At 33.9% G+C, this 20,179-nt stretch overlaps 1 protein-coding gene across 4 annotated transcripts in view; it reads left to right on the forward strand.

The window, feature by feature from the left end:
* Nucleotides 1-20,179, forward strand: part of LOC114344813 (aryl hydrocarbon receptor nuclear translocator homolog) — a 357,658-nt gene that overhangs the window by 140,683 nt on the left and 196,796 nt on the right. For all 4 annotated transcript variants that reach the window (XM_050641369.1, XM_050641371.1, XM_050641368.1 and 1 more), the window contains one exon: nt 10,126-10,206. In XM_050641369.1, the coding sequence (XP_050497326.1) occupies nt 10,126-10,206 (81 nt within the window). The remainder of the gene's footprint in view (nt 1-10,125; nt 10,207-20,179) is intronic.

Below are 20,179 nucleotides of genomic sequence, written 5' to 3' on the forward strand. Positions count from 1 at the left end.
CCTGAAAGTATGTCATAGTTATTTACTAACACCCTGTATTCTCTCCATCGTTTTAGTTTTTCGTCAGTCGTTATCATGGTGTTCCCGTTTTTATTTAAAAGTATTGTATATTTATTGTACAGAGTATACCACAAACCGTTCTGAGGACTGCAAAATGAAGAAACGTACTTCAACGGATGGTGGTGGTCTCTGAGACAAATTAAATCTTCAGCTGTCTCTCATTACCTTAGTTCTATTCACATTTTACACAGGTTACAAGGTTATACACATGGCGCTCACCCGGTGACACGCCAGAAAATCTCATTAGAAACCAGATTGACTATATTTTAATAAATAAAAGATTCAAAAACTCTACAACATCAGTGAAAGCCTACCCTGGTGCAGATATTAAGTCAGACCATAACCCACTTGTCGGTAAGTTTCGTCTGAAATTTAAAAAAATCCACAAACCTAATCCTATAAGATACGATCTCAAACAACTAAGAGATGATGACATAAAGCAAGAAGTACGGGAATATCTGAAGAACAACATATCCAAGTCAGAAGTAGTTAATGATGTTGACACAGAAATAAACCACTTAGAAAACATTGGGAAGGAAATATTAGACCAATACCTGCGACCGAAAAAGACAGAAAAGAAAAAGCCATGGATGACCGACGGTATATTACAGATGATGGACAGAAGAAGAGAATCCAAGCGGAAAGACTACGTTGCATATCAGTTTCTAGACAAAGAGATAAAAAAAGCTGTCAGAGAAGCTAAAAACAGAAATCTGGAAGAACATTGTGAAGAAATCGAGATGTTGGAACGTAAACACGATTCCTTCAACCTCCACAAAAAGATCAAAGAAGCAGCAGGCATCTATAAATCAAAAAGGCCGGGACACTTAACAGACGCTCAAGGAAATCCAATAGTTGATATTGAAGAAACAAGAACAACATGGATGAAATATGTGACAACAACATTTGAAGACGATAGGAATGTCACCATCACACAAAATAAAAATGACGATACCGGACCACCTATTCTCGAAGCGGAAGTAGAAGCGGCTATAAACAACATTAAGGTGGGAAAAGCCGCAGGACCAGACGAGTTCTACTCAGAATTTTTAAAAATTATGGATAAAGACGAAGTAAAAAGACTTACCTTGATCTTCAACAAAATATACCAAAGTGGAAAAATACCCCAACAGTGGCTAAGATCAACTTTTATAACAATCCCTAAAAAACCCAATGCCAAAAAATGTGAAGATTATCGAATAATAAGCCTTATGAGCCATCTCCTGAAAACTTTTTTAAAAATTATACATAAAAGAATATATAAAAAGTGTGAAGAACACATGACAAACACACAATTCGGCTTTAGGGATGCATTGGGTACTCGAGAGGCACTTTTTGCAATACAAGTTCTCTTTCAAAGATGTAGAGACGTGAATTGTGATATATATGTGTGTTTTGTTGATTACTAGAAAGCGTTCGATAGAATAAAACATGACGAACTGATGAAAATATTAAATTCAATTGGTCTAGACAGCAGAGATCGCCGTATAATAAACAATATCTATTACGAACAAACTGCAGCTGTTAGAGTAGGGGATCAGTTAACAGACGACATAAAGATAAAAAGAGGTGTGCGACAGGGATGTATATTGTCCCCATTATTGTTCAATACATATTCAGAACACATTATGAACCTAGCGCTAACGGACATAGACGAGGGAATACTTATAAACGGAGAACGATTGAACAACATAAGATACGCTGATGATACTGTCATTTTTGCAGACAGTCTTGAAGGTCTGCAGACACTTGTCTCCAGGGTGGCAGAAGTAAGTAGCAGGTTTGGGCTTGATTTTAACATCAAAAAAACCAAATACATGGTTATAAGCAAAAATAGGATACCACCTGGTCAATTACTAGTTAACCAACAACCTATAACATAAATCACCAACTTTTGTTATTTGGGTGCAAACTTAAATGAACAGTGGGACCAATCGACGGAAATTAAGATAAGGATCGAGAAAGCAAGATCAGCCTTCGTCAAAATGAAAAAAATCTTTAACAGTCACGATATAAAATTGGAAATAAAAATTCGTTTACTAAAGTGCTACGTATTCTCCGTTCTTTTATATGGCGTGAAGTCATGGACCTTAACTGAAGCATCACTGAAGAGACTCGAAGCATTTGAGATGTGGTGCTATAGACGCATTTTGAGGATTTCCTGGATAGACAGAGTTACCAACGAAGAAGTTCTACATAGAATGGGTAAAGAGCGCGAAGTAGTCGTAACCATAAAACGTCGCAAACTGGAATACCTGGGCCATGTAATGCGCAATGAACAACGATATGACCTACTTCGGACCATACTTCAAGGTAAAGTGCATGGGAAAAGAGGTCCAGAACGAAGAAGAATATCCTGGCTGCATAACCTGCGAAAATGGTTTAACTTAACCACTACTACCGGACTTTTCAGGGCAGCAGTCAACAAAGTCAGAATAGCCATGTTAGCGTCCAACATCCGTAACGGATAGGCACCATAAGAAGAAGAAGAAGATTCACATTTTGTGTACTAGGAAGCAAAAATTCGTTGGTTTTTTACCTAGATAACTAGACGGCTTGTGGAATGCAATTGTAGATTCCCCCTTGTCTATCATTTATCGGTCCGTTTGCCTTGCAAATTGTAGATGTCTCTATGCAGTTCAAACGCGGACCCTTAAAACTTCAACCGTAAATAAATTGGTCACATACTGAGAAATAATAAGTACCAATATGCTCACACTCAAAAAAATTTAGTTCGTAATATTGATTAACAGTGATTACTGAATAGTATTTCGTTGTCACAACAATTTAATTTGTTGTTTCAACGAACTTTTAGACATTGACGAATGTATTTGGTTATTGTCACAATGATTGAATAATAATTGTGAGAATAACTAGAGTACATTAATCAATAACACTCAATTTATTCAGCCAATAACTTAGTTTCGTATATTCAATAAATACTGTTAATTCTGGCAGCAACTCACGTTCTTGATTTCGTAGATAACAAGCAATTACTTTGGTTTATCGTGACAACGTACAGATCTTATTAAAACAATGTACAAATGTTGTTAATATAGAGTAATATATGATTGAATAGATGTAAATTGATTGTTGTGACAACGAATGCATTAATTAATCTACTTCTGCATTTAATACCCACAATCAATGCGTTCATTGTGACAATAATCGTAGTTGTTGAGACAATAAATGTTTTGCTTGACCATTTGAAAGTTAACGGCTTTTTCTTATCGTGATACTCCTAGCTTCTCTGTGTTACCGAAGTGCCGAATAATAATTGCATTTCGTTTTCAAGTGTAGTCCGTAGTAGAAGGAAGTTTTTGTGTGTCTATTATCGTGAAATTTCGGTCGAATTATTTTTAAATGTATTCATTTTTTTCGAATCCTGAGAAAACTAATTATTATTTTTGAAAATTTAAATGCAAAATAAAATATTACAGTATTATCGAGGGTCTGAAGTCCCTGAGAACCTCTATAATGATTATTTTAATAAGTCACAGGGGTGAAAAAGAGAAAATTTAGTATGATTTTTAATTTCAAATAGGCATACCATTCAACAGAATCTTTTTGTTTATTCTGAGGGACTTTCTGCCCTCGGTAATAATGTAATAATTTATTCTGTGTTTAAATTTTAAAAAAATACTTATTAGTTTTCTCAGAATCCAAAAAAAAATGAATGCGTTTAAAAAGAATTCGATCGAAATTTTGCACCTGCGCTCTCCAAAAGGATTAAAGTGTTATACATTTTTGGAATCACTATTTCAAACTCTTTTAAATAAGCTGTCAAATGACGTACTTTCCCATTTAAAAAAATCAAAGTTACGCCGCGCCTGTCACCTGAAGAGGGATCGTGTAAAGTTCGAAACATTGATGTTATAATATACTTTGATTATTTTAAAAATCGACCTGTCCGAGCGTTTTGCTTATGTGCTAAAAATAAATACGTTAATAAGGGGGTGGGGGGACTGTAACACTTATTCCAGTACACTGTATAAGTGAAATCATATGAAAAATCACACAGTGTAAAGTCCTTTAGGTTAAGGATAAAAAAGGGGGATTTAAAAAATTATTATTAATCAATTAATATCATACATTGGGCTATTGCATTCAGTAATTATTAATATAAAATACGTTCATAGTAGGAATGAACGGAACTGATTGTAAGAATGAATAGAATTGCTTGTAAGAAAAACCGTATTTATTGTGGGAATGAACGGAATTAATTGTAACAATAAACGGAAATAATTGTAGAAATAAACGAAATACAATAGAACCCCGCAAATTTGAACTAATTGGGGGGACAGCCTGTTCGGATTCCAAAAAGTTCGGATTATCCGAAAGTTAGCCTTAACTAGTAGTTCAAGGTTTTCATTGTGATTTTGAGTAGCCAAGCGTTCTCGCAAGAATGTGGACAATATTTTTGGACTCAAGTTGACTAAGGGAGAACCAAAGTAAGTTTGTGTTTAACCTTTATAAATATTTTATGAACCTATATATTAAAGTATAATATTTATTTTTAAGAAATTTTAAATGTCAAAGTCCTAGTAATCCTACATTGTCCAATTTTCTGGCTTTACTCTGTATAATAAACATGTTTTTAAGTTTTTGTCTTGAATTTTTAAATTTTTTTCACTTTCCGTTGGTTCGGATTTGCCGAAAGTTCGGATTCGCGGGGTTCGGATTTACGGGGTTCTACTGTACGTTAGGAGAAATAACACTGTTATTGACACAACGAATAGTCTTCGTCGATCAATTAACGACGATGTTGTTTCAATAAATAGTGTTCGTTGACTCAGTGAACAGGGTTCGTAATATCAATAAATAGTGTTCGTTGACTCAGTGAACAGAGTTCGTAATACCAATAAAGTGATAATTATGGTATACATAATGAATGTTCATCCATTCAATAAACGTAATACATTGGCTCAACGAACGAAAATAATGAATTGATGAACATCGTTTTGTTGTCCCAATAAAACCAAGAATTGGACAAATTTTAAGTATTGCGTTTATTGTCTGAATTAACATTTTTATTGATATTACGTACCTTTTTCGTTGAGTGCAACTAAGAATGAAAGGAAAGATCAAGGGAAAGCGAGGACTAGGAAGGAAAAGACTATCGTGACAATGAACAGGGCTAAATCTTGAACAGCTAATAAAAACAGCTAAGAACAGACAAGAGTTTGCAATTGAAGAGCTTATTTCCAGTGTCTTAAATCCAAAATTTCGATTTTTAATCTTTATAGTGTTCTTCAGGTCTAGAATAAAGTTTTATGTACCAAAACGACTTATTTACCATTTAAAAGTGCATAATATGAAAATTGTAAAATTGTATAATTTGTATGTTAAATTTGAATGAAAATCTGTAATTTCTCAGTTTTACTTTACATGGATTTAAGACACTTTGGAAATAAGCTCTTCATTTGTAGTAGCCCATTGAGCAGAGGGCTCTTTGAAGAAGAAGAACTTTAATTTATCCTTATTGCAGCTCTTTTATTTTTGACTTTTATTGGATCTTAATTCCAATATATTGTATTTCCATGGGTAGGCTATAAATATTGTTGTCCTGTTAATAACTGTCAATAAAACTTTTATTAGTCATAAAAGTCGTTTATGAAATCAACCGTGACAATATTAAGATGTAATATGGCAATAAATTCGTATATGTCACAGTAAAATAGATTGTAAGAGTGACTTTTACTTTTTTATATAGCTTCTTCATTACTTGCTATTTAATCTCTTCCAACTTTTAGCCTGGACCATTTTATTCTTTCTTCTTCTTCACTACCATCTTGACTGAAAAAGTTGACTTGCTATTTAATATCTTCCAACTTTTAGCCTGGAGCATTTTAATCTTTCTTTTTCTTCAGGTACCATCTTTGCTGAGAAAGTTGGCTATGATCATGGCTATTTTAACTTTGGAAAACCGAACCACTCTCACATTTTTGAGCAAGGAAATACATGCTTTCTAGAAAATCAAAACCTTCTATGACCAATAGGAAACAAGATAGCATGTTGTTTCTCAAAATCATATTACAAATCATTATGCAAAAAACAAGTTATTAACATTTATAAATTACTGCAAAATAAGGGTTTTTTTGCAAATATGTATCTGGGTCAATTGTTTATACATCTTAATTTGGAAACTCTCAAAAATAAAGAACATTTATAATCTGCAACTTTTATTTCAACCATTTTTCTCTAAAACAGCGGTTTCCAACTTTTTTAGCTTGAGGCACACTAACTTTAAAATTGGTTCAACCACGGCACACTTGGGTAAATAATCTCTATAATGATAGTGAGTATCATATACTCAAGATAAATCAAATTACTGAGATAAATCAAATTTCGCGGCACACCCACAAGGACTTTAGGGTACACCAGTGTGCCGCGGCACACTGGTTGGGAACCTCTGCTCTAAAATGTAGTAAGAAACGTTTTATTGGCAAACAATATTTTTGTATTAAAAATTTCTTTAGCGACATTATGCACTTTTTGAATGGGAAAAAAAGCATTGAATTCGCGACCGTCATCAGTTCGCTGAAATAGATTCTATACGTATATATATTATGTGTATGTATACATAAATAGTAAATAGTATAGGACGGAACGCACGCAACACGTATAGTACTTCTTTTTGAATGGGGAAAAAGCATTAAATTCGCAACTGTCATTGCTACGGCGAGATATTAGTAATATACATACCTACACTCACCGGCAGAGAAAACGGGCACCCCAAAAAATGGGTCATTTTTAATGTCTTGTATTTCCTGTGCCCGTTTGCTCTGCCGGTGAGTGTATATGCTATAGGTTGAATTGCGTATAAGTTCGACCAAAGTTATAATGGTTGGAGGAGGGATAGAGTGTGGACCGGAAGGTGCGGAATTATCATCAGCTATCCGTCATTTAACTTTTAGAACTTTTTGATATCTCTATAAGATTTTTTCAGCCTTTTTGCCTTGACTGAAGTATAGTCTCTTTGTTAACCTGGTTCGAGTGTTCAGTACTTATTGCAAGTCTTGAAAACTCCCATTCTAGTCTCTCGTTTAAGTCCAAATTTCGATGATTTTAATTCGTTTCCTTATTTTTTTTGTACGCAGTTTTTATTTAACGTTTGATCAAACTTGAATTATGCAAACCTATGGCGTGTTATTTTATTTCCAAGAAATATGCATTGTATTTATTTTAAACGTATAATTATATGTAATTATGAGTTAATAATGACGAAAATAGTTTCAAGTTACTCGTACGTTACCCCGTCGGTAGCTGAGATTTAGTCAACAATGAAATTCATTTAGTCACATCATTCTCAGAACTATATGCTTTCCTGAAATACTAAAGTTAAAAAAAAGCAAATGACGTAGACCACAGAAATTTTTTGTATCCTCCTCTATCTTGGATATCCGCTTGGATATTTCTGTCCAATTATCTCTCTCCTGTACGTGATTTTTGCTTCGGCCAATGAGTAACCAGTCACGTCCTTTATTTGATCCGACCATCCTACTGGAGATCTTCTTCTGGATCTTTTGCCCACTACGTTACCTTCAACTATCATTCGTTCTATGCCTCCTCTACTTCTGGTTATATATCCAAAATATCTTTTATTTAGTATATTTTGGTTGACAGTTGTGGTGAGTCTAGTTTTTATGTTAAGACTTTTTGAAGTTATACTTCTTTAGGCACGAGGGTAAATTTTTATTTTACAGGGCGCATGCGCACTCCGACAGTATGGTATAAACGTTATACGGGATCTGATTGGGTGTTAAAATCATCTGTCAATAATTGTTTAATATGGAGATTTTGGATAAACAAATTAATGTTGTGTATAATAGTTTTTATTGTTGTGATGGCAGAGAAAAAAGCAAGTTTATAATATTGTAGTGACTTTTTAAATAGTTTTTAAAAGCGACAGGTACGTAATAATTTTAAATGTTTCAGTATCCTAATAAAAAATTTCATACGTACCTACCTATTTGGAAAATTTAAAAAGAACCTACCAAAATAGTATGTAATTAATGCTTTGATTTACATAATTTGATTACCATCAAAATGTCTATCAATATTCACCTAATATATTGTTTTCTTACTCTATGTTTTGTTGTATCTTAATACTTCTTTCAATTCTAAACAATTTCAATTCAAAATCAAAATAATTTGGTTAAATTCAGAACCGTCAAAAGTTTAATCCGTTTAGTTAGTTGATCTTCGCACATGATGACACATGGTCTCCGTGGGTAAAAGTTTAAGGTGAATGAATTTCAATACTAACTGCGCTGATAAGCGGGTTGGAACCCCAATGGAAACTTCTATTTTTTTATTTTTTTTATACATTTTATGATTGTAAGTTTATTTATTATATAATTTTTTTCAGAAAATACGTATTTAGTTAAAAATTTTTCCTACATTGTTCAGAAATCATTTGTGGCATTTTTCAATGTGTTTGTTTGTGTGTGTTTTATTCTTTTATTATTTTAATTTTTGGCACTGTTTTAATAAAAAAATTTGAGAATTAGTAAGTATTAAAATTAGTTTAATATTTAAATAAAATATAAATAAACTGTTTAAAGTATATTAATTTCGTTGAAATCATATAATAGAAGTATAACTTCTTACGTGCGTACAAAGTACACACACATTCTTTTTATTTGTATAGTAGTAAAATATATTTGAATTTTTTTGCTAAAATCCATTCTGTATAGTGAAAAAACTGTTCCGTAAGATTAATTTATACTCTGATATTTGTTTCGTCTCCCTGATCTCTTTGGTAAACTTTTACGTTTCCCAGACTTATTCTACAAGTCGTATTTGTAGATATCTGTGCTCCTCACCTTATCTCCTTATCTAGCTTCTTGAATACAGAATATCAAAACTCTTAGAGAGAAAACAAAAATTAAGAGACTACAAATAAATGAAGAAAAGGCATTTTGGGCAGTCTGTTTTCGTTCATTCTGTATACATTTATGTACCATATAAGCTGTTTGATCTCAATATATTATTATGTTGTATATATTAAACACCAAATAAATAAACAATTAAATAAATGGCACAACAGCACACATCGTTTTCCCTCTAGTTATGGATTGGTATTCAATAGGATGATACATGCATGTTTCTGTCTCTCGATGTCATCAGCCATCCGAGCAGGCAGTGATATTGGTATGATCCAAAATCGAAACTTAGAAAAATGTAATTAGGGAACCGAAAGCATATGGATGAATGCCAAGAGAATGATGATGATTCTTGCCCAAAAGTGTCAGACCTATCTGTATATCTAACTCCAAGTCTAATTTAACTGTTTCCTTTCATCGTTTTCTTTATTTTCCCCAGTCTACAACAACTCTGGTAGGAGTTAGCATTTTTAGAATTATTTTTAATTTAAATAGTGGTGTGATACTCAGGGTACAGAGGAATGTTTTTAAAATTTTCATGCAAACTCATGGTCTACGTCATTGGATAATAGACGACACACCTGACGTAATAGGTACAGAAAGATAAGGACAATGATTTTACTGCCACAGTAAAGATAACTTTATACAGTACAATGTTGCTTCTGACATATTAAGCCTTTGTTGTTTTCATCAATAAAATCCTTTTTCCTCAATCAGTTAAAATATTAATTATCTGACAGCTACAAAACAAATATTTCCTTTATTGAAAAGTAGAAAAATGTGGCAACTTTTTCCTGTGATCTCTATTTTGTAAAGGATATCCAAAAGAAGTTGGTAAGAAGTGTTCCGAAGGGTCAGAAACTTTGATCATTAAAAAAACTGCAGTATCAAAAACATTTTACAGTTGAATGTGATTACCAACCATTGTTACAGTTGATTAAGCAGGTAAAGATTCTGGGCAAGCCCAGCATAATGAAATGGATAACTTGTTTGAGAATGGTTTGCTTATTATAGTTCCATCCAATAATGTTCCTAGCATAGGTTCCTTTTATTATGTCCAAGAATTGTGATAGATTTCCCGATTTTCTGTTGTATCGGTTTTTTTTTGTATAAAAATACATAGTTAGAATTTATTGAATGCTTCAGTATCATTAGTTCAATTTCTCTTTTGTTACAGATCAGATGAAGACGACCCAACTGGCAGTAAGTTCACGAGAATGGAAGACGAAAACATCCAAGACAAGGAAAGATTCGCCAGGTATCTATCAACTCTTAGATTTTTCACTCTCATATAGGTACTCTTCTTCTATATTACATAATGTGCAAAAATAAGATCTTTATTTTTAAAATCTAAAACTCGAATATGACATTTTTTTCAATAATTCATTTAAATTTGATTACATTGGTAATTTTTTGTTTTGGAGTACACAGCATTGATGAAACCAGCATCAAAAAGCTTTACTACATATTTCGAAAAAACTTTACATAATTCACTGAAGTTCTATACTTCACTTATGGGTTCAGGATTCTTATGTACAGGGTGTTTGGTAAATAATGGGCCATAGCTTAACCTTAGATTCCTGAGCTTAAAATAGGTCGATTTAAGCTAACTTACCTAAGTATGAAAGTTGATAATAACTGAAATACAGGGTGTCAAAAGTTAAACTTTTATTTTATTTATTCTTGAATATTTCCTGACAGGCATGAGCTAACAACACGAAATTTGGTAAGCGGGATTTTTTGGGACGATAAATCTAAATTCGCCACTAAAAATAATGCATTACCCAGAGGGCGCCACACACGTCTTTCAGCGCTCATTTAATACGTTCAATTTTTTTTATCCCCCACTCTACATACTTTTATATACTTAAAATGATAATATTTGTGCATAGTTCTCATATTTATGTTACTGCATCGCAAATTCCTTTTTGCATCGCAAATTCCATTAGAAGAAATTTGCGATACATTTTTGGAAATTATTATGGCTTTAAGTTTATTTTTCGGGTGTAACTACAATGATATTATTATGAAACAATTATGTTGCATCGCAGATTTAAAATGCATTTATTTCGAAATCGGTTAAGTTTAGCGAGATGAATGTAGTATACCTTTTTTAAGTAAAAATATTAAAAGAATAAAAATTCTGATTCAAAAAGTATGTAGAGTGGGCACGGGCGCCCATATAAAAATTTTTAGGGGGGGGGGGCACACGTCCTAAGAAAATAGCCGCAACTATTTTCTCCACTCGAACGCACACTGTCCACGCCGCGCTCAAAGCCACCTCCTGACGGCCGACGAGGGACGCAGGTTCGCCTGTCGTTGTACAATGGTTTCTAGGGAGACTGGTCGAGAGCAAAGCACGGACAGTACACGTAAATGTCTATGGAACCAACAACAATCCATCAAACTTTCTTCTCTGTTGACTTCTTAGCCTTCTGGACACCACCGTCCGGCATAACCCAGGATCCAAAAACACCAGGACACGGCGCTTGCCCCAGTGTGTTTTTCGGACTGTTTGCTTTTGCTGCCAACACTATACATCCACTATAAACCCTGAAGATTACAAAATCCTAAACGGGGACAATCATTGATCGCATTTCCACATAGCATTATATCTATACACGCAAATCAAACAATGATAGTAGGGGGCAGACGTGAAGATGTTGCACATTATATTTTGTATACTTTGAATAACCGTATATAGTTTAAAGCGCCCGAAAAGCTAGGAGGGGGACCACGGCCCCCCTCCCATGGGTATGGGCGCCCATAAGAGTGGGGATAAAAAAAATTTAACGTATTAAATGAGCGCTGAAAGACGTATGTGGCGCCCTCTAGGTAATACATCATTCGTGGTGGCGAATTTAGATTTCTCGTCCCAAAAATCCCCCGCTTAACAAATTTCGTGTTATTAGCTCATGTCTGTCAGAAAATATTCAAGAATAAATAAAATAAAAGTTTAACTTTGACACCCTGTATTTCAGTTATTATCAACTTTCGCACTAAGGTAAGTTAGCTTAAATCGACCTATTTTAAGATCAGGAATCTAAGGTTAAGCTATGGCCCATTCTTTACCAAACATCCTGTATATATAAAAAATATATAATTATTAATTTGTTTTTTACTTAAATTTCTGTTTTTATTAATAATTTATAAATAAATTATGAAATTTTATTGATGGCAGAATTTTGATTAAAAAGGGAATTTTAGTAGACTTTTTTTATTACAACAAAAATATTTACAATAAATTACGATAATTATTGTAAAAATTATTGTCTAACACTTCGCTATTTTCAAGACAAACGTTTTCTACAACACAATGACATCGTATAATATTTGGTTCCGAGTTCCGAGATATTCAGGTGAAGAGCCTTCATTTATTCTAAACCCATAAATTGTTGCTATTTTTTCGGATTTTTTTAAATGAGCTGTCGACGGTCGATATCGTTCGCTGCAGCGGCGACCGGTGGGTTCGAAGTTCGAGTAGAGTACCACAGTACCGCCGTCGATGGTCGTACCATCTAAGTTGTCAAGTACCTGATAAAGATGGGAACGGCGCCGAAGATTTTATTCGCGGAATAGTTCCGTTTATACGAGTAGTGGTACTGTTTTGAAACTGTTGTGGAAATACAGTACTTTTTCAAATAGCATTAGTTTGTAACTATGTATCTAGATATTAACCTTTCGTCGTTCCTATTATGGTCTCCTCTAGTCATCCTAACACCGTACCATTTTCATTTCAGCTACTTTCATCTTCTTTTCCTAAACCCTGAACACAGTCCACACTTCTGAACCATACAAAAGTACCGACCAAACATATCACCACTTAACCGTTCTATCTCTGGATCCAAGATTCAAGGTCATTTATCTAAGAATTGGTCCGTTATGACAGTTTCCAAATATGTCATTTTGTGAACTTTTTCAACTTGGACTCAACTTAAATGAAGCTCTGCGTCTGGATGTTGATTACGACTAAAGACTAAAAATTTGAATTTTCAAAATACTCTTATGTAGCCACATTCCGCATGCCTCCATTTTTTTACGGATTAAGTCCAATCTTCTACCCCATATAGTAGTTGTGACCAAACATAACATGCTACAAACCTCAATCTGATAGTATTACTCAATTTTTTATTTGTAAACATTAACTTATATTTTATAAATCCTTTTAAAGCTATTTCTATTGTGATATTTATCTCCTGATCTTCGACCCTCTCTAACGGTTTACCCTCTAATGTCAGATGTATGTTGTCAACTTGTGTTTTCGAGATCACCATGCATTTGGCTTTATCTATATTCATTGCTAGTCCCATCTTTCTGCTTTGATTTTTGATTAAATTAATATCCTATATGTATTTCAATGCATGTATGAGTTTACCATGATGAACTCTCTCAAACGCTTTTTAGAAATCTATATAACATATATACACAATTTGTGATATTGGGGAACAGTTTGGTTTAACAATATACGTAAAGAAAACAAAAACCATGGTTATCAGTAAGAGGGGCAAAGTCATTACAAGGATCCAGATAAAAATGAAGATATTGAGCAAGTGAACAACATGAAATACTAAGGAGTTTAGGTTACGGAAGATCTAAATCCGAAATCAGAAATTCGATCAAGAATAGAGCAATCAAGAGCACTCTTTTTGAAGATGAGGAAATTTCTGAGTAACCAAAGACTCAATCTGCAAATCCGATATCGAATGGTAAAATGTTATATCCACTCTCACTCTATTCTTCTTTATGGTGTCGAAGCCTGGACTGTTAATATTGACTTAAAGAGAAAGCTGGAAGCTTTTGAGATGTGACTTTTTAGGAGAATTTTGAAAATACCATGGACCGATCATATTACGAAGGAAATGGTGTTGCACAGAATGGGAAGAGACACAGAACTTTTGACTACCATTAACCTTTCCGTGGCCGTGCGGAATTTTTATAACTTTTCAAAATATATTTTTTTACCCTCCAGGTAATCGTAGAAAATACATTACCAAATCGTTTTTTTATAAAAATTATGATATAATTTCAATTTTCTACCAAAAATGAAATTATAACTACTTGGTGTACCTCAGTTGCCCCACCGGGCCGCATATTTACAGATGCTAGCGTGTGTAGACACCAGGGTGTTGAAATCAGTTAGGGTTTGGAAATACAGTACATTTACAGATGCTAGCGCATGTTGACACCACGGTGTTGAAATCGGTTAGGGTTTGGAAAAACAGTACGTTTACAGATGCTAGCGTGTGTTGACACTAGGGTGTTGAAATCAGTTAGGGTTTGGAAAAACAGTACATTTACAAATACTAACAGATTTGGACACCAGAGTGTTGAAAGCAGCTAGCTTTTTTAGTGGTTATACATGCATATGCTAACGGATGTTGACATTGACTGCTGTGGAAAAATATTTAAGTGATTTAGGTATTAATAAATAATTAAACGTTGTTGGGATATAAACAATAATATATTAACACAAAAGAACAACCTAAAAAATAATGTTGTTCTGAAGCTATTTCCTTGTGGCATTTTTATACAACTTTTTAGATGGGAAATAAGCCACAATTAAATTGAAAAAAATAATTTTATTAACGTTTCGACGCCCAAATCGGGTGTCGTTGTTAAAATACAAAATACTACTAAATTAGACAAAAATGTTGTTGCTTAGTAAAAAATTCTTCTAATATTTGAAGACCTAAGTGAAAAGGAGGTATGTTACAAAGCCTACCTTTTTAGATATGGACAGTTAAAGTTTTTATTCCTCTACTTTTATCATGAAAATATTGTTTGTGTTATTTGATTGCTATAAGCATTCCTTTACATATAATGTTGATAATTTGTTTTGATTTTTAGTATTTTTTCTAAAAATAAATAAAAACTGTACATACCGCCTTCTTCCATTAATTTTAGTTTGTATAACTATCCTTTATCTGAATGAATGAAGGGGGTATGTGGCATGAAATAATGCTCTATATTCAGTTTTACAGAAATTTATGTAATTGAACACAAAATAATCTTCTTCATGTTGGCTATCAAACTGGCTATAGTAATTTTGTTAATGGCAGCTCGGTAAAGGGATGCAGAGGATCTGTTAAACCATTCTTACAGGTGTCTAAGCCATGACGGTCTTCTGCGACCTGGCCTTTCTTCTTCGACCTGGCGTTTCTTCTTCCGTCTACCTTGCCTTTTTTTATTAATAGCTACCCTAGCCTTAGCTACATTTATAAAAAAAATGTAAACAAATTTAAAAAATCAATTTTTTCAGCCTGTGTACATTATTTTAGGTTCTTTTGATCATTGTAAACAAAAAAGGTATTTTGTAATTTTTCTCTAACGTTAATAGTTTTCGAGTTACAAACAATTTAAACCTAAAAAAGACGAAAAATGTTTCATACTTCCTTCTTCCATTCAAGAATTGTATTCTACATGTTACATAGAACAGACTATAATCCACTAGTTCATCCACTAGAATATCTCTTATTAAGCTTTTTAGAGGTACAGTAAAAGTGGCATAATATGATAGTTAAGTTACATACCACCTTCATTCACTAAGAAACTCAAAATTTTAGAAAATGTTACATACCTCCTTCTTCCACTTAGGTCTCCAATTTATTTAATCTGACTCATTTATATTGGAAATTCAGACATATATTATACATGTTAAAGTATTTTTTTTTACTAAGCAACAACATTTTTGTTTAATTTAGTAGTATTTTGTATTTTAACAACGACTCCCGATTTGGGCATCGAAACGTTAATAAAATATTTTTTTTAAATTTAATTGTAGCTTATTTCCCATCTAAATAGTTAATTATAAAAATGTCACAAGAAAATAGCTTCAGAACAACATTATTTTTTATGTTGTTCTTTTGTGTTATTTGTAAATGTACTGTTTTTCCAAACCCTAATTAATTTCAACACCCTAGTGTGAACACACGCTAGCATCTGTAAACATACTGTTTTTCCAAACCCTAACCGATTTCAACACCGTAGTGTCAACACGCGTTAGCATTTGTAAATGTACTGTTTTTCCAAACCCTAACTGATTTCAACACCCTGGTGTCTACACACGCTAGCATCTGTAAATATGCCACCGGCATTATTGCGTATTGAAATTAAAGGGTCAGTTGACACCGGAAATTACAGAAAATCAGACAGAAAAACTAAAACATCATGTAGTACATTCAGGAAACCCATTTGCAGCATACATCGAGAAGATAGTATGTCCCGACTGTAAAAATAATGAATAAGGGCAAATTCTAATAAAAGATCAAAAATAAAAATGTACATTGTTTAATAATAAAAACAAATTGTTTCAGTCACTAGTGCTTTTCTGTATAACTTTCCAAACAATAATGTATAATTTAATTAAATGATTTATTAAAGTATTTTAGTGGGGTACCATAGTTACCCCACACGGCCTGAAGCGTAAGTTTATGTATCACGGTTCCGGAAAGGTTAAAAGGCGAAGAACAGCATATTTGGGGCACATACTTAGAAATGATAAGTACGAGTTGTTGCAGCTGATTATGAAGGGCAAAATCGAAGGAAAAATGGGCCCTGGTAGACGACAAATATCCTGGCTGAAAAACATTTGCGACTGAACCGGGTTAAACACACAAACGCTTTTAAGAAAAGCAGATGATGAAGACGAATTTGCAATGGTTATAGCCAACCTTCATTAGTGGAGACTGCATTAGAAGAAGAATATATACGACATGAATACGTTTTTATGATACATATTCCCAATTTTTGTATACAGTGCTACTCGTTACGGAATAGTTTGGTATCATGGTGTTGTTTGTAACAGGTTCTATCCCAGCTCTGGTGTAAGTTTTCGTTGTTTGGAAGGCTCGTGGATGGTATACGTTGTACGGTGGACGACGGCATTAAAAGGGAGCATCGTGTTCCCGAGCAGTCGTGACCTGCCGCGGGGAGGGGGGCACACCGCACTCCATCCAAGACCGAATAGCGTAGACCGTAGACCACAGAACAGCAACGAACAAACGCCGGGTACAATTTCCCACGCTGCCGAGCCTCCTTCTCCTCCCCCATTGCCCCCCCGCAAGTACATACAACGTACACTTCTCTCTGCTTAGCTTACTTCACTCCTATCTATCTCTTTATATTTATTTATACTGAGTGATAATCGGTATCAAAAACCTCCCGAGCAGTAAATTAACTAAACAACGCGAAAGCCAATCAGATCTATGTTGATATGTGTACTGCTGGTACCATGACGGAACTATAGTACTCTTTCGTCTTTAAATTTAGTGTCACTTGTCACATTATTGACACGTGGTACTATAAAACAGTGTCTAGCATGCACTTTTTTACTAGAAACATCTCTTTCTTTTTCTGTAGCTGTTTTTTCTTCTGAATTTGGCTTTAACTAATTTTTTCTACATAGTGTTCTATGCTGCCTTTTTTATTTGATTTATTTTATTTTTAATTGCCAATTATAACATTAACACATACAATTTTTGTTTTTTGTCAACAACAGGCAAAATCAGCTTGAACTTCCATACTGTGAAGTACCGTTGCTTCATCTTATCATCTTTGGCTTTTACAACTCTTCGTGAGTCTTTGACGCGTTTACTATTGTCTTTCATTGGTTCCGATCCTGTGCTACTGTTTCCCATGGTCTCACCTCCATCTTCTCCAGGTCTTTTACCGTCTGGTCTTTTCCCAAAACATATTGCTAATCAGTCTGTCGTCATCAGTCTGTCCTCATCACCACGTGGCCTGACCATCTTAGTCTATTGGCTTTTATGTATCTCTCGATGTTTCCCTGCCCGAAGAGAGTCTCTAATTCATTGTTGTATCTCCTCCATTCCTTTGTCACACTGTCCCTGCAAGGACCATATTACAGGGTGTAACGAAATACAGCTAATAAATTTAATCACATATTCTGGGACCAAAAATAGTTTGATTGAACCTAACTTACCTTAATACAAATGTGCATATAAAAAAAGTTACAACCCTTTGAAGTTACAAAATGAAAATCGATTTTTTCCAATATATCGAAAACTATTAAAGATTTTTTATTGAAAATGGACATATGGCATTCTTATGACAGTAGCATCTTAAGAAAAAATTATAGTGAAATTTGGACACCCTATAAAAATTTTATGGGGGCTTAGTTCCTTTAAACCCCCCCAAACTTTTGTGTACGTTCCAATTAAATTATTATTGTAGTACCATTACTTAAACACAATAATTTTAAAACTTTTTTGGCTCTTATACTTTTTCGAAAAGTCAGTTTTTATTGAGTTATTTTGAATATTTTTCAAATCCACCACATATTTGTATATGGTTAAGTACGATTATGGGGACTTGGTAATAATATGAAAATTTATGTATGATTTACATTTTTAGGTATATTTTGAACCGTAGTAAAAAAGAAGCCATATCTCGATAAAAGGTGCCTTCTCAAAAAAATACAAAGAGACAAAAAAGTTTTAAAAACACTGTGTTTAACTAATGGTATCGCAGCAATATTTTAATTGGAACGTACACAAACAATTGGAGGGGTTTAAAAGAATAAAACCCCCATAAAATTTTATGTAAACATATTAAAAAATAAGCCCTAACTCGATAAAAACTGCCTTATCGAAAAAATACTAGGAGGCAAAAAAGTTTTAAGAATATTAAATTTAAATAATGGTACCACAATAATAATTTAATTGAGACGTACACAAAAGTTTGGGGGGGGGTTTAAGGGAACAAAACCCTCATAAAATTTTTATGGGGTGCACAAATTTCACTATAATTTTTCTTAAAGATGCTCCTGCCATAAGAATGCCACATATTCATTTTCAATAAAAAATTTTTGATAGTTTTCGATATATTCGAAAAAATCTATTTTCATTTTGTAACTTCAAAGGGATATAACTTTTTTTGTGTGCATATTTGTACTAAGGTAAATTAGGTTCATTCGAACTATTTTTGGTCCCAGAATATGAGATTTAATTTATGACCTGTATTTTTGTTACACCCTGTATATAACTCGCAGGATTTTACGTTCCAATATTAATAGTTTATTGATTTCTTTCTTTCTCAATGTCCATGTTTCACTTCCGTATGTCAGTGCTGGTCATATTATGGTTTTGTACATTTGAATTTTGGCACGTCTTGAGAAAAGATTTGACCTCATTAGATGTTGAACGGCAAAGAAAGATTTATTCCCCGCCAGTATTCGTATTTCAACCTGCCGTTCTCCTGTGTTATCACTGGCAATTTTTGTTCCTAGGTATTTGAATTCTTTGACCACCTCCAACTTATGATCGTTTATGGTAATGTTTTGTCTTATTCGCTGTCGTTCCTTTCTTGACAAGACCATGTATTTAGTTTTTTCTTCGTTTATTTTTAGGCCTACGTTTAGTGTTGCTTCTTCAAAGTTCGAAACTATATTTTTAACTTCCATTGTTGTCTGTGTTAGTGCATCTACGTCATCTGCAAATGCGAGAACAATCTTTGCTCCTCTGGCAGCTATGTCTGGTTTGACTCTGGTATAAATTTTTCGCATTGCATATGCCATAGCTAGATTAAATAGTAATGGGGAAAGCGGGTCTTCCTGTCTCAGTCCGGTGATTACGCCGAACACCTTTGAAGTTTTGCCTCCTATTCTAATTTGTGCAAAGGAATTGTTTACACACATTCGCGCAACCATGGTCAGCTTCTTTGGTACGCCTAGCTTAGGGTGACCAAATCATAAACTTGAAAAAACGGGACACATCCTAGAATTTTTCTCTGGCGGACAGGGGGTTTAATCCCAAAACCCCCCTGGGTGCGCTACAGCCAAGGGTTTGCAGCGATACCCAAACAGGTAAGGGTGGTTGAAGCATGGTCTTTTGCTAATTTGGGACCTATAAATCCTTTTCAATTTACCTTTGAACGTGTAATTTCCGTACGATCAAGACTGCGAAACAGACAGCAAACTAAAAAACTCCATTAGAATGACATGGATCAACAACCCGTCAGAACAAAATAGGGAAGAATACAAAATAGCGGGAAACCAAGCCAACTCAACAAATAAAAAGAAGAAAAATGACTGGAAGAACAACAGAGAAATGCACCTAATATTCATGGATTTCAAAAGCCCCGTTGATACAATCAATCGAACGAAAATGATGAAGCAGCTAGAGAATGTTTGAATCCCAGAAAAATTAAGATATAAGCTAACGGTGAGCCTAAAGAACACCAGAGCAAGGATCAGTTTCAACGGAACAACTTCT

This window comes from Diabrotica virgifera, chromosome 10 (assembly GCF_917563875.1).
Source record: "Diabrotica virgifera virgifera chromosome 10, PGI_DIABVI_V3a".
Taxonomy (NCBI): domain Eukaryota; kingdom Metazoa; phylum Arthropoda; class Insecta; order Coleoptera; family Chrysomelidae; genus Diabrotica; species Diabrotica virgifera.